The 14,823-nt window shown below is 43.3% G+C and overlaps 1 protein-coding gene across 1 annotated transcript in view; it reads right to left on the bottom strand.

Moving 5' to 3' along the window:
* Positions 1-13,801, bottom strand: part of LOC115371332 (NACHT, LRR and PYD domains-containing protein 12-like) — a gene marked incomplete at its 3' end in the record, with an annotated part of 59,851 nt that extends 46,050 nt beyond the window's left edge. Inside the window, exons 1-3 of the mRNA XM_030068636.1 lie at positions 13,671-13,801; positions 8,453-10,150; positions 8,024-8,374 (exon numbers count right to left, since the gene is read on the bottom strand). Coding sequence (XP_029924496.1) covers positions 8,024-8,374; positions 8,453-10,150; positions 13,671-13,801 — 2,180 coding nt within the window. The remainder of the gene's footprint in view (positions 1-8,023; positions 8,375-8,452; positions 10,151-13,670) is intronic.
* Between the last annotated feature and the right edge of the window lie 1,022 nt (positions 13,802-14,823).

The following is a 14,823-nucleotide window of genomic DNA, read 5'->3' as shown; positions in this document are numbered from 1 at the left end:
ATTTGGATAACATCTTATCTCTTTGGTGGGAACAGAGATGTCAACACAGAAATTGATGTACTCAGATACACAGTCTGTGATGCTGTCTATATCCTCCCCATGTGACTGATAAAAGACATTCCAGTCTGTTGTCTCAAAGGCCCCACGCAGGGACTCCATGGCCTCTGGGGACCATTTCCTCACTGTTCTTGTTGTGATCGGTAGCTGCTTAACAACCGGTCTATACTTTGGGGTGAGCAGAACTAAATTATGATCTGACCTGCCGAGTGGGGGGAGAGCAGTGGAGCTGTATGCGTCTTTAACATTTGCATATAACAAGTCCAATGTTTTATTTTCTCTAGTTGTGCATTTAACAAACTGATGGAATGTGGGGAGTGTGGAGCAGAGTGAAACATGATTAAAATCCCCTGTGATGGTGATGAAGGCGTCGGGATACTTTGTTTGTAGGCGGGCCGTTACGCCGTGAATGACGTCACACGTCGCCTCAGCATTCCCGGAAGGAGGAATGTAAACAGTCACAGCGATTACAGCAGTAAATTCCCTAGGGAGGTAATAAGGACGAAGTCCAATGGCAATCAGCTCGATGTTAGGGCTGCAGACACGCTCCTTGACAGCGATGTGCCCCGGGTTACACCACCTGGAGTTTATAAACACGGCAAGTCCCCCTCCCTTCTTTTTGCCGCTCGCGGTGGTGTCTCTGTCCGCGCGGACTGTATGGAAACCGGGTATAGTCATGTTTGAGTCTGGTATCAGTTCATGTAGCCATGACTCCGTGAAACACATTATACTGCATTCTTTGTATTCCCGCTGTGTCTTGACAAGTGATTCCAGTTCATCAATTTTGTTTACCAGTGACCTTACGTTCCCCGTGATTATAATGGGGATGCAGGGTTTAAATCTCCTTTTCTTCATCCTCCGTTTTGCGCCCGCTCTGCAGCCTCTCCTCGTTCTCCTCCTCAGCTCCTCCGGGATTTGGGGCTTTAGTCCAAACACCGTAGTCGGCCTCAGAGCGATCAGCTGATCTCGTGTGTAGGAGACGCCGGCCGGGTTCCATGCATGGCCTCCCAGCACCAGGAGTAACCCGATTACGATTAATAATACGCATCCAGGCCCCCGGAGACGCATCTTGGCGAAAGAATGACCCCGATGCTTAACACTTAAGGTACAGGTAGCTTAAGACGCGATAGACACGTTAACACAACACGTTAACACAACAAAAAGTAGACACGGGAGAGAGAGCTGCTGTGACAGGCTGCCGCTCGCCACGGCGCCATCATGAACATTGAAGCTTAAACAAAGATTAATATTCTGAGAGCAATATTCTGCCAAACCTATAACAAAAATAGGACAAATACCTATCACCTAAACTGAGACCCAGTACAGGGAATCAGATGCAGACCACTCAGCAATTCTATTACCGTATTTCACCAATTAATCGCCCGGGCGTTTAATATGCAAAATCGACTTGGACCCCAGGCGTTTAAAAGAACCAGGCGGCTATTCGCTGCAGGCCTTTATTTATTTTTGCACCAGGCCATTATCGTGATGACAGTTACTGTCCAACATATTTTCAGTCTGTCGGTTTAATAGTACGGTACACCCTTTTGTTCTAACGTTAGCTAGCGCTCTTATTTTGACAGAAAACGGAGGTGCCGCACTGTTATTGTGCGGTTAACTGTTTACTTCTGCAAAAATAAGGTGAATAGCCTTACTTTGGGTTACCTCAATATAATTCAAATAATCGCCCCGGCGGTTATTCGGGTGGGCGTTTAATACGCAAAATGCGTGCAGACCCCAGGCGTTTATATGAACCAGGCGGCTATTTGCGGCCGGGCGATTAATTGGTGAAATACGGTATTTTCACAAAAAAAAAAAAAAAAAAAAAAAAACGCGACGACAGGACCCAGGTGAGCAGTTTCTGAGACCCAGTCCCGGGAGTCAGTTACGCCCACTTAACCGCATATCAGACCACCCACCAACAAACGAGACCCTCTTCAGGGGGGCCAATCGGACCATGGTTGGCGGAGCCTGTATCCCAGTCCCGGGCAACAAGCTCAGCCACGTGGCCCAAAAAGCCCCCCCCCCCCGCGACTACCACCACCCGTATCCTTTCTCCCTACCCCTGCTCTACCTTACCTAGCCCAGATCATCCCTAATCCTACCCTAACCCCTACCCTTACTAAACTCTACCTCTCCAACTATACCTAAACCTAACCTCTTCCTAAACCTAACCAACTCCTACCTATACCTAAACCTAACCTCTTCCTAACCCTAACCTTCCTACTATACCTAAACCTAACCTCTTCCTAAACCTAACCTTCTTTTCCCCTTACCTAACCCTAACCTTAACCTTCCTACTATACCTAAACCTAACCTCTTCCTAACCTTTCTTTCCCACTTACCTGACCCTTTACCTTCCTACTATACCTAAACCTAACCTCTTCCTAAACCTAACCTTCCTATTATACCTAAACCTAACCTCTTCCTAACCCTAACCTTCCTACTATACCTAAACCTAACCTCTTCCTAAACCTAACCTTTCTTTCCCCTTACCTAATCCTAACCTTAACCTCCCTACTATACCTAAACCTAACCTCTTCCTAACCCTAACCTTTCTTTCCCACTTACCTAACCCTTAACCTTCCTACTATACCTAAACCTTACCTCTTCCTAACCCTAACCCTCCTACTAATAATAAACCTACCTCTTCCTAAACCTAACCCTTTTTTTCCCCTTACCTAATCCTAACCTTAACCTTCCCACTATACCTAAACCTAACCTCTTCCTAACCCTAACTTTTACCTTCCTACTATACCTAAACCTAACCTCTTCCTTACCCTAACTTTTTTCCCCTTACCTACTCTAACTTTTACCTTCCTACTATACCTGAACCTAACCTTTTCCTAATCCTAACCTCTTCTCCCCCTTACCTAAACCTAACCTCCTGGACCCCTTCACTCTACCCCACCCCTATTTACACACCCGGCAGCCATTTTGTGTTCTTTACAGGACAGTCATCTTGTTGTTGCAAAACAGCCCCCCCCCCTTGCGCGGATAGCATGGAGGTCACTAGACCTCCCGTCTATAAAACTACAACAAACCAGGTTATCGGACCTTTGCGATAGCTGGGGAATTTGGAGGGACAGGGACCGAAGTACACGGAACCCCATCCCCCCACTGACCCCAGAAAGCGATCCCAAGCCGCAGACTTATGATTAGAACCAGGCCCCCAATTTGTTACAACACGTTATGACCTGAGGGTAGGGGGTGACTCTATAAGGCTGGACCAAGTCTGACAGTTCCTGAATCCCAGTCCCGGGCATCAGGTTCTGCCACATGGTATCACACCAACCCCGAACCTTGGTTAGACGTGGTGTTCTTCAGGGTTTTGGCAGTCCAGTAACGTGCGAGGGCCAGTGCCTTTTAACCCGAAAACTCACAACTATGCTGCTTGTACTACCGAAATTGGAGATGAAGTTGGCGTGAGATATCGAGTTCCATCTAACCCTAACCTAACCCTAACTCAAAGCAGAGACAGAGGGGTAACTCTAGCCTGTTTCACAGAGGGAGGTAACTCAAAGCAGAGAAAGAGGGGTAACTCTAGCCTGTTTCACAGAGGGAGGGAACTTCAGCTCTCGGTCAGTTACCGCAGTAACAGACTGAAAGAGTGTCCGCCCTCTTTCAGCCACACACGGTATTTAACTTCCTCATTCATTCAGTCAGCAGCCGAGTTTTGGCGTGGTGTATTAGTTCTGCCGTCTGTTATTTAAAAAATAAAAAAATAAAACAGTCAGTGGGCCTTTATTAGAAGTCCATTAGTAGTTAGGTGGTGACATTTTTCCACGAACATGGCATGTCCTTTCGACAACGATCCCGTGGATGAAGGTGCAGTGTTACTGCGCAGAGAATTAAATATTCGTCGGGAGATGGTTATAAGACCGCGCATAGATGTTTATGCCGAGGTCTTACCTGTTTGAACAATGCTTTTATATTTCATCTTAAGCTGCTGCCAAGTGCGCTTCTCCCCCGCGGGATTGTATCTAAATGAAATAAATTAATAGGCTGCCATTCAAGCAGATTTCCCCTGTAATATTATTGTGATTGCAACAGACTACATTTAAACTTACGCACTGACCCGAGCAGCAGTGTTCTCCCACGCCGTCTCCCTCTCCTTTGCCGCTGCAGCGGTGTTGCACTTTAAAAAAAAAAAAACATGTTCAAACTCTCTGTATGAATGCATTAAGATTTCCAATTCAGCTGGGGTGAAAAACGCAGCCCGACGCATCCCCGTTGCCATGGTGACTTGTCTAATCGGGGCTCCATTGACGCTGTCTTTTTACAGCTGTGGTGCACGCGCTTAACTCCAGGTGAAACTACTCCGAGGTGATCAAACTAACTCTAATCGGGGCTCCATTGACGCTGTCTTTTTACAGCTGTGGTGCACGCGCTTAACTCCAGGTGAAACTACTCCGAGGTGATCAAACTAACTCAGATCAGCTGTTGTGGAACCAAAAACTGTCTCAGAGTAGATCAGAGTAGATCAGCTCAGACTCGGAGTTTGTTGAAGCTGCTTCGTGAAACGGACCCCAGGATGCCGATTAACACACACACTAGCAAAGAAACCGTAACACAAAAGAAAATCCTCCAGGAAGGGAATTTTGCGGCCCTTTTCTTCCTCTTTGGCAGTTTTGGCAGCGACTTCCAGTGCACTCTTGTTGATACAGCGCCACCACATCGTCACAATGCTGCAACTGCAGTTAAAATGACATCCATCTACCACGGCGCTTGTCAGAAAATAACAGTTTTCCCGACGTCAGAGTTTTGAGAGCCAGGGGCGGCACGAAATTAGGCTGAGGCGGCCGCCTCGTAATTTTATATGCAGGAAAAACCCTGTGAACAGTGTGCAGGAGGCAGTGGAGGACAAGGGTAAAAGCAGTGGGCTATGGAGTGAGCAGGTGGAGGAGGAAACAGAAATGTTTGTAAAACCAAAAGCAGCAAAAAGAAGAAAAAAGAGCAGAAACACAAATGATGCAAAAAACAGTAAAATGGTAGAGGAGAGACAAAGTAAAAAGATTTCAGATGACAGTGAGAGTGATGAGTGTGTCTGACAGCAGTGACATCCCAAATATGAGTAAGAGTCAAGAAACAAAATTGTACAGTCCTGAAAAAATTAAATGTTTTCTACAGCAAACAAAAAACCAACATGGTGTCAAGATAGAGGATTATTTTCCAGATATTGGATGTTTTTATTTATCAGCAAAAACAAGTATGAGCAAAAAGGAAGAAGCTGGGCTAACTGAACAAGAGATTTACAGACTAAAGAAACTGGTGTTTTTATCATGGATGTTTTTAAACTAGGGGTTTTAAATGTAAATGGTGCAAGAGATGCAAGGAAACGAGCTTTTATCTTTGAAACGGCCTTAACAAAAAAAATAGATGTTCTTTTTTTTACAAGAAACCCACAGTGATTTTAAAAATGAAGCTGAGTGGAGGAGGGAATGGGGAGGGGAGGTGATTTTAAGCCACCACACGTCCCTTAGTGGAGGAGTGGGGTTCCTGTTCTCCAAAGCTTTTAAGCCCAACTCCCTGGAGGTCCAACATTTTATTGATGGCAGGTTGCTTTTGACCAGAGCTCAGTTCGACCATTTTAAAGCTGGTTTTATCGACATCTATGCCCCAACAGCCGGTGCAGAGAGGAAGCAGTTTTTATTGAAAGTAATTGATGTTTTAAATGGCTGCAGAGGATTTTTTGTTCTTGGGTGGGGATTTTAACTGTACAGAAGATGCGACATTAGATCGCATCTTCTGTACATTAGACCTTCTGTGAAGAAATTATTATTAGTAACTCTGATTCAATGTCATGTGGATTTTGCGTGTTCTTCATGGTTTTCTGGGCTGACTGTGAAACTTAAAAACGAATTCCAAGTGATGCAAAACAATGTTATTCGGTACCTGTTAAATGCACCCCCCGTACTCATATTGGCAGGGAGGAGTTTGCAAGAGCTGGTCTACTTCCTGTTCACCTAAGAGTGGAATAACAAAATCTAAACCATATGTTTAGCATTGTAAATGGGCAGGCTCCCAAATACTTATGCTCTGGTGTTACCATGGTCCACACACACCATGGTCATAACACGAGGGCCAGTATCCGCTCCTGTGTTGTCCAGAGTGTGTAATAATGCAGTTAAAAATTCTTTTTTCTACACTGGGATCACGGCATGGAATTGTCTGCCCACTGCTATAAGACTCCTAACATCTAGAGAAATTTTTAAAAGGCAGGTCAAGCAGCTTTTATGGAAGAAGGTGAATGTGCATTGATTCTAGATAGTTTTACTGCTTTTTAATTGTTATTAGTTTTATGGGATGTCTTCTGTTCCCACCTATTTTTGTATGACCTCTGTCTTGACTTTCTCTGTTTCTTGTCTATTTTGTTTCTTGTGTGTAACACCAAGGACCATGCTGGAAGTAAGTTTTGTACTTGCATGTCATCCTATGGATTGCTGTTTTATTCGTCTTAATCCATAAATAAATCTATCTATCTATCTATCTACTTATAAATGGTTTTGTAATTACATTTATAATCGTCAACAGTTTGTTAAAATCAATGGATGGACATCTAATAGAGCTGTTATAACATGTGGGGTCCCGCAAGGATCAATTTTAGGACCACTTCTGTTCCTTATTTATATCAATGACCTGCCTGGTGCAGTATCCTCCTTGTTTCCAGTACTTTTTGTGGATGATACCAACTTATTTCTTGCACATGCTGATTTCTCTGTTCGAATGGATAGAGCTAATAAGGATCTGGAAAACATCTCCAAATGGTTTAAATTAAACAAATTATCTCTTAATGTTAAAAAATCCAATTTTATCATATTTATATCAAAAAGCAAAAAATACTGTAATTTTAATTCTCGCGTCTTTATTGGAAGAGACCCAATTATCCAGGTCTCAACCACAAGTTTTCTTGGTGTGCATATTGATGAGACTTTAAGCTGGAAGAAACATATTAATGTTGTGTGCAATAAAAGATCAAAGTCAATTGGTATCATTGGCAAATTCAGAAGTTTGGTTCATCAGAAATGTTTACTAACTCTTTATCACAGCTTAATCTACCCATACCTCACATATTGCTAATATCATTTGGGGAGCTACTTATCCTACTCATCTTAACAAGCTCTATACTTTGCAGAAACGGTTTTGTAGAATTGCCACATCTAGCAGCAGGACTGATCATTCAGCCCCTCTGTTCATTCAGCTCAACATCTTGTCAATTTTCAACATACATAAATACCTAACTTGTGTTTTCATTTATAAAATCCTCCATCACCTGGCTTCTCCCCCCCAGCCTTGTAGTTCATTTTTCCAGTTGAATACAAATGTACATAATTATAATACAAGACGTTCTAAATGTCTACACCTTCCAATGTTTCGCACTGGATTATGTCAGTTCTCTATTAGATATGAAGGAGCACAACTGTGGAACAGTTACATCCAAGTTGCACTCCAATCTACCTCGCTAAGAAACTATAAATGTCAACTAAGGACATGTCTGATGAACCAAACTTTAACTTAACTTTAACTTACTACTTTGGTAGTTGGGGTTTGGTCTTCTTGTTTCGTATTTTGCCTTCACACACTCGTATTCATATTCACATTCATACATAAACATGTACACTCACACATGTACACATACTCACATAGGTCTATACACTCTTTCTTACACACCTTTACACACATTTACTGCATTCATTTAATGTATATTTGCATTGACTTAATGTATATTTGCTCTTTTTTTGTTGGTTTGTTGACATTTTTTCTTTTTTTTAATGTAATCAAATTTTGAGGTGGGATTTTCTTATAAGCCCCTAGGGGTTTTCTGTAGCTCACCTGCACATTGTTATTGTTATTTCCTTCTTGTTCTGATGTTTTGCTTTTATTGTGCAAAAATAAAAATAATAATAATAATAAAATAAGCAGCTCTACACTGTTTGTATAATGTTGATTTCACATCAGGACTAACCGAGCCTTCCTGCAGTTCCTCACAGCTGGGATCAGTCTCTGTCGTCCCTCATCTGATGTTCTGTACTCCTTCACGTCCAACACATCCAGAACCTCCTCTGACATCTGCAGCATGTAGGCCAGAGCTGAGCAGTGGATCTCAGAGAGTTCCTTCTCTGATCTGTTCTCTGACTTAAGGAACTCTTGGATGTCCTGATGCACTGAGAGGTCGTTCATCTCCATCAAACAGTGGAAGACGTTGATGCTTCTGTCAGGAGAAAAATGGCTGGTGTTCATCTTCTTCAGGTTGTTGATGGCTGTCTGTATGTCTTCTGGGCTGCTCTCTGTCTGACCCAGCAGGCCTCCTAAGAGCCTCTGGTTGGACCCCAGCAGGCCTCCTAAGAGCCTCTGGTTGGACCCCAGCAGGGCTCCTAAGAGCCTCTGGTTGGACCCCAGCAGGCCTCCTAAGAGCTTCTGGTTGGACTTCAGTGAGAGGCCATGAAGGAAACGGACAAAGAGGTCCAGGTGACCATTTTTGCTCTGCAGAGCTTCAGACATGACTGTCTCCAGGAAGATATCCAACGATGGCTTTCTGTCATAACATTGTCTCCTCATGACTCTGGCCAGTACCTCTGTGTTGCTGTTGGTGTAGCAGTGGAAGATGTAGACTGCAGCGAGAAACTCCTGAATGCTCAGATGAACAAAGCAGTAGACTTTTCTCTGGAAGAGCACACACTCTGATTTGAAGATCTCTGTGCACACTCCTGAGTACACCGAGGCCTCTGTGACATCAAGACCACACTCCTCCAGGTCTTCTTGGTAGAACATCAGGTTGCCTTTCTCCAGATGTTCATACGCCAGCCTGCCCAGCTTCAGAAGAACTTCCCTGTCAGTCTCCATCAGCTCCTGCTGGCTCCTGTCATGTCTCTCATGGTACTTGTGCTTCTTCCTCTGTGTCTGAACCAGCAGGAAGTGTGAGTACATCTCAGTCAGGCTCTTGGGCAGCTCTCCTCTCTGGTCTGTAGTCAACATGTGCTCCAGAACTGTAGCAGTGATCCAGCAGAACACTGGGATGTGGCACATGATGTGGAGGCTCCTGGACGCCTTGATGTGTGAGATGATTCTGCTGCACAGCTCCTCATCACTGGATCTCCTCCTGAAGTACTCCTCCTTCTGGAGGTCAGTGAACCCTCGGACTTCTGTTACCCTGTCCACACATGTAGGAGGGATCTGATTGGCCGCCGCAGGTCTGGAAGTTATCCAGAGGAGAGCCGAGGGAAGCAGATTCCCCTTGATGAGGTTTGTCAACAGCACGTCTACTGATGATGTCTGTGTGATATCAGACACGACCTCATTGTTCTGGAAATCCAATAAAAACCTGCTTTCATCCAGGCCATCAAAGATGAACACGACTTCACAGACGGCGAGCTTCTCTGCTGTGACCGTCTGTAATGTTGGATGGAAAACACGGAGCAGCTGGAGAAGACTGTAGCGCTCATCTTTGATCAAGTTCAGCTCCCGGAACGAGAGCAGAACCACGAGACTGACATGTTGGTTTTCCAAGCCCTCTGCCCAGTCCAGAGTGAACTTCTGCACTGAGAAGGTTTTTCCAATGCCAGCAACGCCCTGCGTCACAACTACTCTGATGTGTGTGTCTTGGTCAGGTAAGGGTTTAAAGATGTCCTGGCACTTGATTGGAGTGTCACTGAGGGTCTCCATCTTGGATGTTGTCTCCAGCTGCCACACCTCATGTTGGGTATTAACCTCTTCCCTCCGTCCCTGTGTGATGTAGAGCTCAGTGTAGATCCTGTTGAGGGGGGTTCCACTTCCTGCTGCAGCAGTTCCTTCTGTCACAAATTCACATCTCCTCCTCAGACTGATCTTATGCTCGTCTAAAACCTCCTGCAGACCGCCGTCCACTGGGCTGGTTTGACTGGGTGTCTGCAGTCCAGGTCTTGTTCTGGATCTTACTCCACACTGGGGACATGCAGGATCTCCTGATGGATCAGACTGGTCCCAGTATGAGGTGATGCACCGTCTGCAGAACCAGTGTCCACAGCTGGTGGAGACTGGATCCCTCAGGACCTCCTGACACAAAGCACAGCAGGACGGCTGCTCCTTCACATCACCTCGACTCCTCTTCCTGTCCCTGTGGAGGTGAAAGCAGTTTGTTTATGTTTAGACGACATTATGTTTTAACTGAAATCTTAAAATCTAAAAAAACAAGTAAAGTAAAAAACAAACAAACATGATGATGGGACACTTGACATTTAGCCATGGTTATTACAATTGTCATAAGCAGACTGTTATGTCACTTTCAGTGACTACATTTACATGGACTACAATATTTTAATATTGATGCAATTAAGATAGTATTTAGAAGAAATGTCCATGTTAACAGCATGACATCCACTTTGACTTTTTGCAGCAGATTATGACAAATACAGCTCATGTTTTTTTTTTTTGTTGTTGTTTTTTTTTGTGATTTTTATCGTGAATCCATAAAATAAAAGTTGACCAATAACAAAAGCAAATCATCTGAACAGTTTCTGGATGAGGAGGAAACTCGCTGCAACAAGCTTTCAACAAACAAAAGAGCACAACACCCCCTTGACTTAACCCTGAGATTAGTCACCATGGTTACGACTCCAGTGAAGACCCCATAACAAATGTCTGAATCCCCTACACATCCAGGTGGGTCTTCATGCTGGGTTCCAGTGCTCCTGTCTGGTTCCAGGACCAGAAGTCAGGTATTACAACACTCAGGCTGGGACAATATGCTGATCTCCTGATCCGATACTATCATGACACCTGGGAGCTGATCAATACATATTGTGATTCTTAGGTATCTATATTCTCTTAACCTTGTTGTGGAAACGTGTCAGAAACTGGCCCTCACTGTCAGTCTGTCTGGAGAAGCAGAGCTCCTCTGAACGGCCTCGCTCTCTAGTTTGTGTCTGTAAAGTTTGATGAGGCTGTGATTCTCCTAGAGGTCACTAGAGGTCATTTTCTCCAGCGACGTCCAGTTAGACAAAAGTCTCTGCCTGCAGTGAAATGGCTGCTATGGGGGCCAACATCATCACACAGGAATCACATGTGGCTCATTGAATCCACAAGAGTCTCAGCTTTCCAGTCAAAGCCAACTGATGCAGCTCCAAGACTGTTTAGGCCCCATTCTGCACACACACACCAGAGGTTAAAATAAACAAATAAATAAAAAAAATAAAAAAATTTAGCCAAAGTTAGAAACTATATTTTTTCCAGAGTTCTCAGGTTCTCTAAATGCATTGTGAAAATAATACAGCAATGTCTTGGACCTTGTGTTTTTTTTTTTTTACCTTGAACTTTGATGTTGAAATGAAAATGTACTTTGCATAAAATATTTTAAAGTTATATAACAAATATATAGAAAGATTATGAAAGAGATTACTTTAACTCATGTAATACACTGACTGAGCAACTTCCACTGGCAGTGCAGTAATATTTAACCAGGAGGATCTACACTTTAACTCAAGTCATGGGCTTGTGGACTTTGGCCAGTGTGTGTGTGTGTGTGTGTGTGTGTGTGTGTGTGATGTGAGCCATATCACACACACCATAAAACAGATAAACCATCAAACAGCATCATAGTTTGTGGAAAACAGCACAGAGCCAGATGTGTTTTGGTTGAACAGCTGGATTGCAGAGCAGGGAGCAGTCATTTCTCTCTTTGCACTCTCTTTTCTTGATCTCCTCACTTCTTGCTCTGCTATATAATCTCAGTAGGCCTGTCATGATATGTGATAAGTCGCTTAATTGCACGGTCAATTTGAATGAAGTCAGTAACTTTTCTGGCCGTGATGAATGGCCACATTCATGCGTGTTTGTTTTCCTCGTCTCTCTGCCAAAGAGAGCAGAGGACAAGAGCGTTCAGTGCCGAGCCTCGTCTTCAGCAAGGTGAGCTGCTTCATCAACCCTAACCCAGTGTCCTGGACGAGCCGCTGAGCCGCGTTTGTTTTCAAACTCCCCAAACTAAAAGAGGGACGAGCAGCTAAAGCACAACCAGCCCGCCCAGTGTTCCCAGTTAGGAAAAAAACAACAAGCCAAGATGCCAAGAGAAGTGTTGACTGTTCAGGAATGTTAGTCTCTATGCCTCTCCACTCAAACATTTTTTTTTTTTTTTATTACAGTGCACTTTTTGTTATCAGGGCCAGTTGGTCAATTTTTTTGTATTCATAAGGTCTTTATTTATTTATTTTGGTATTTTTATGTGTTATTTATTTTGGATATTTAAATTTTCTTGTTTACAATTTAAATATTCTTGTTGAATACATGTTTATTTCTGCCTTTATTATCATAATATAAGTTTAAAGAATGGTCTGAAAATGTCAAAATTACAACAATAATAAAAATGGTCTTAAAAGCACAATATTACACAATATTATCGCTTATCGCAATAATTTCCTACGCAATTCATCGCACAGCAAAACTTGTTATTGCGACGGGCCTAAACCTCATGTCATCATATTCCATCAGGCTCACAGTCTGACAGCTGTCTTACTTTGTGTCTGAAGGTCCAGGTTCAGCACTGAAGTCTGGAGGATAATCTTTAGACCAGTCACTCTTCATGGACAGACGGCTGGACACTGCAGACTCTGCTCTGTGGCAGGAACCTCTGGAAACACAAATGTTTGAAACATGTTATTAGTTCTTGTGAATCAGGGCTCCAGACTAACTTTTCCACTGGCAGCACTGGTGCTCCCAGCTTTCCCAGTCGCTCCCAGCAGCTCATGGTTTGGTCGCACCATTTTTAAAATTTTTTTTTTTTGTGAGGGGGGGTGATGTGGAAAACTTCGGTCCAAATCAGGCCAGATTGACTTCAAAAACTTCTTAGACTTGGTACCAAAAACACCAATAAAATAAGTGTTGGAGGCTTCAAAATGAAGACTGAAGCGAGGCAGAGTCTCAAGCAGGCAGGTTTATTTTCATTCGAGATCTCAAATGGAAACAAACAGCAAGTCGATCACAAAGGAAGACCACTGACGTTCTTAGTTTGTGCACTTGATCTTATATCCTCCCAACCACCGTGTCATCGATTTTGTTCATAACAAAGAGATCATACATGATCATAAGAGTAGCAGTGCCAGTGTTAGGCTTGCTGGTGAGATAACAGGATTTAATTGGGCCAGATGTACCTTAGGTTTGCAGATCTTGGACTCTGGCCGATGATTAGTGGTCTTTTTTTCTAAATGAGAAAAAGCTGACTGGATTCATTCTAACTAGGTCAGACCTTGATGTGCCTTTAGGCAAGGCAGTTGTGGTCAGTGCAGGTGGAGGTTTGTTCCCTTACAGAATGTTACTTGACCCGTGTGAGCCTTGATGTCAACGCAGTGAAAAAGCATCACCTAAGCGTTTATGCTCCTGCTACAAAGCATTGCTTAAGCCCTAATGTTTCTAGACTAATGCTGATTCATGTCCTTCACTATGAGCTCTCTCTCCTCTTTAATACCCTCTACACTGTTGATTTTTTTCAGGCTCAGAATGACCTCTACAGGGCTCCAGCTGAAAGAGCGGATGTGGCTCATGATCTGAAGCATCAGTTTTGGGGTCACGTCTACTTTCTCCATGCAACACAAACAGATTTCACAAGAAAACAGTGAACACACACTGCTCTCTGACAGCTGTCTTACTTTGTGTCTGAAGGTCCAGGTTCAGCACTGAAGTCTGTAAGATGTCCTTTAGACCGGTCGCTCTTCATGGACAGACAGCTGGACACTGCAGACTCTGCTCTGCCCTCCTCTTCCTCCACACAGTCACTCATCTTCTGCTTTAAGTCAGTCTAAGAGGTGCACACACACACACACACACACACACACACACACACCAAAGGGATGATATATGGGTTGATGTTCTAGTTTCCTAATGGACAACAGACATTAACTGTATTAAATGGAGTCAGTCGCATAAATAATGTGTGTTTCAACACATCACAGTTATTTTGTTGCTATTTTATATTTAGTGTATATTTATAATATTTAGCAAATGTATATTTTATTTTATTTTTAAATTAACGTCTTGCTAATTATTTGTTGTATTTTTTTTCGCTGATTTGCACATTATTTTTTCCCATGTCTCAGAAAGGAATAAAGTTAATTTACGCAGGTGATAGAGGGTTAATAATTCACACACTGAAACACACACACACACACACACACACACACACACACACAGTTACAGCTACAGTCACAGAAAAATAAAGATATCAAAAAAGAAAAAAGAAACAGTACAAAAACAATAGGCCCTCTCTCCGATGGAGGGCGAGGGCCTAATTATCTAAAATCTCAGAGTCTGAATATTTTCCCAGAGCAACAGCAGTAAAGTCATCCCTGCATTAACCATATTGAGGGATTTGGTCAAAAAATATCTCGATATTTGATTTAGTCTCTATCACCCAGCCCCAACCTCACAGTGAAATTTGACATTTTAATTTATCATGGCGACCAGTTTCATGCCTGCAGCGTTTGGTCTTTGTAAAGGAGCCGGGAGCCGCTGATGATCTGCACAAATAAATGCAGATTCACAAATAATTTGTGAAGCACAAATTCCCTTTAGGAATGCACAAATGAAAGAGTGTGAATGCAGCAGAGCTCATGGACATGTTTCCCTGTTTCTGTCCAATCCAGAGGCTGCGTTCCAGACGCTGCGCTCACCAGCAAATCCTGGTGTCGTCATGAAACCTGCAAATCTTTCTTTCAGTAGTTTTGGTGGCGCACCGTGTTCCCTTCATGTCTTTTTCTTGTTGTTGTTCTCAGAGAACAGAGCCTCAGCACAAAAACACAAACT

This window comes from Myripristis murdjan, chromosome 14 (assembly GCF_902150065.1).
Source record: "Myripristis murdjan chromosome 14, fMyrMur1.1, whole genome shotgun sequence".
NCBI classification, from domain to species: domain Eukaryota; kingdom Metazoa; phylum Chordata; class Actinopteri; order Holocentriformes; family Holocentridae; genus Myripristis; species Myripristis murdjan.
This window is presented reverse-complemented; position numbering and strand designations above follow the sequence as displayed.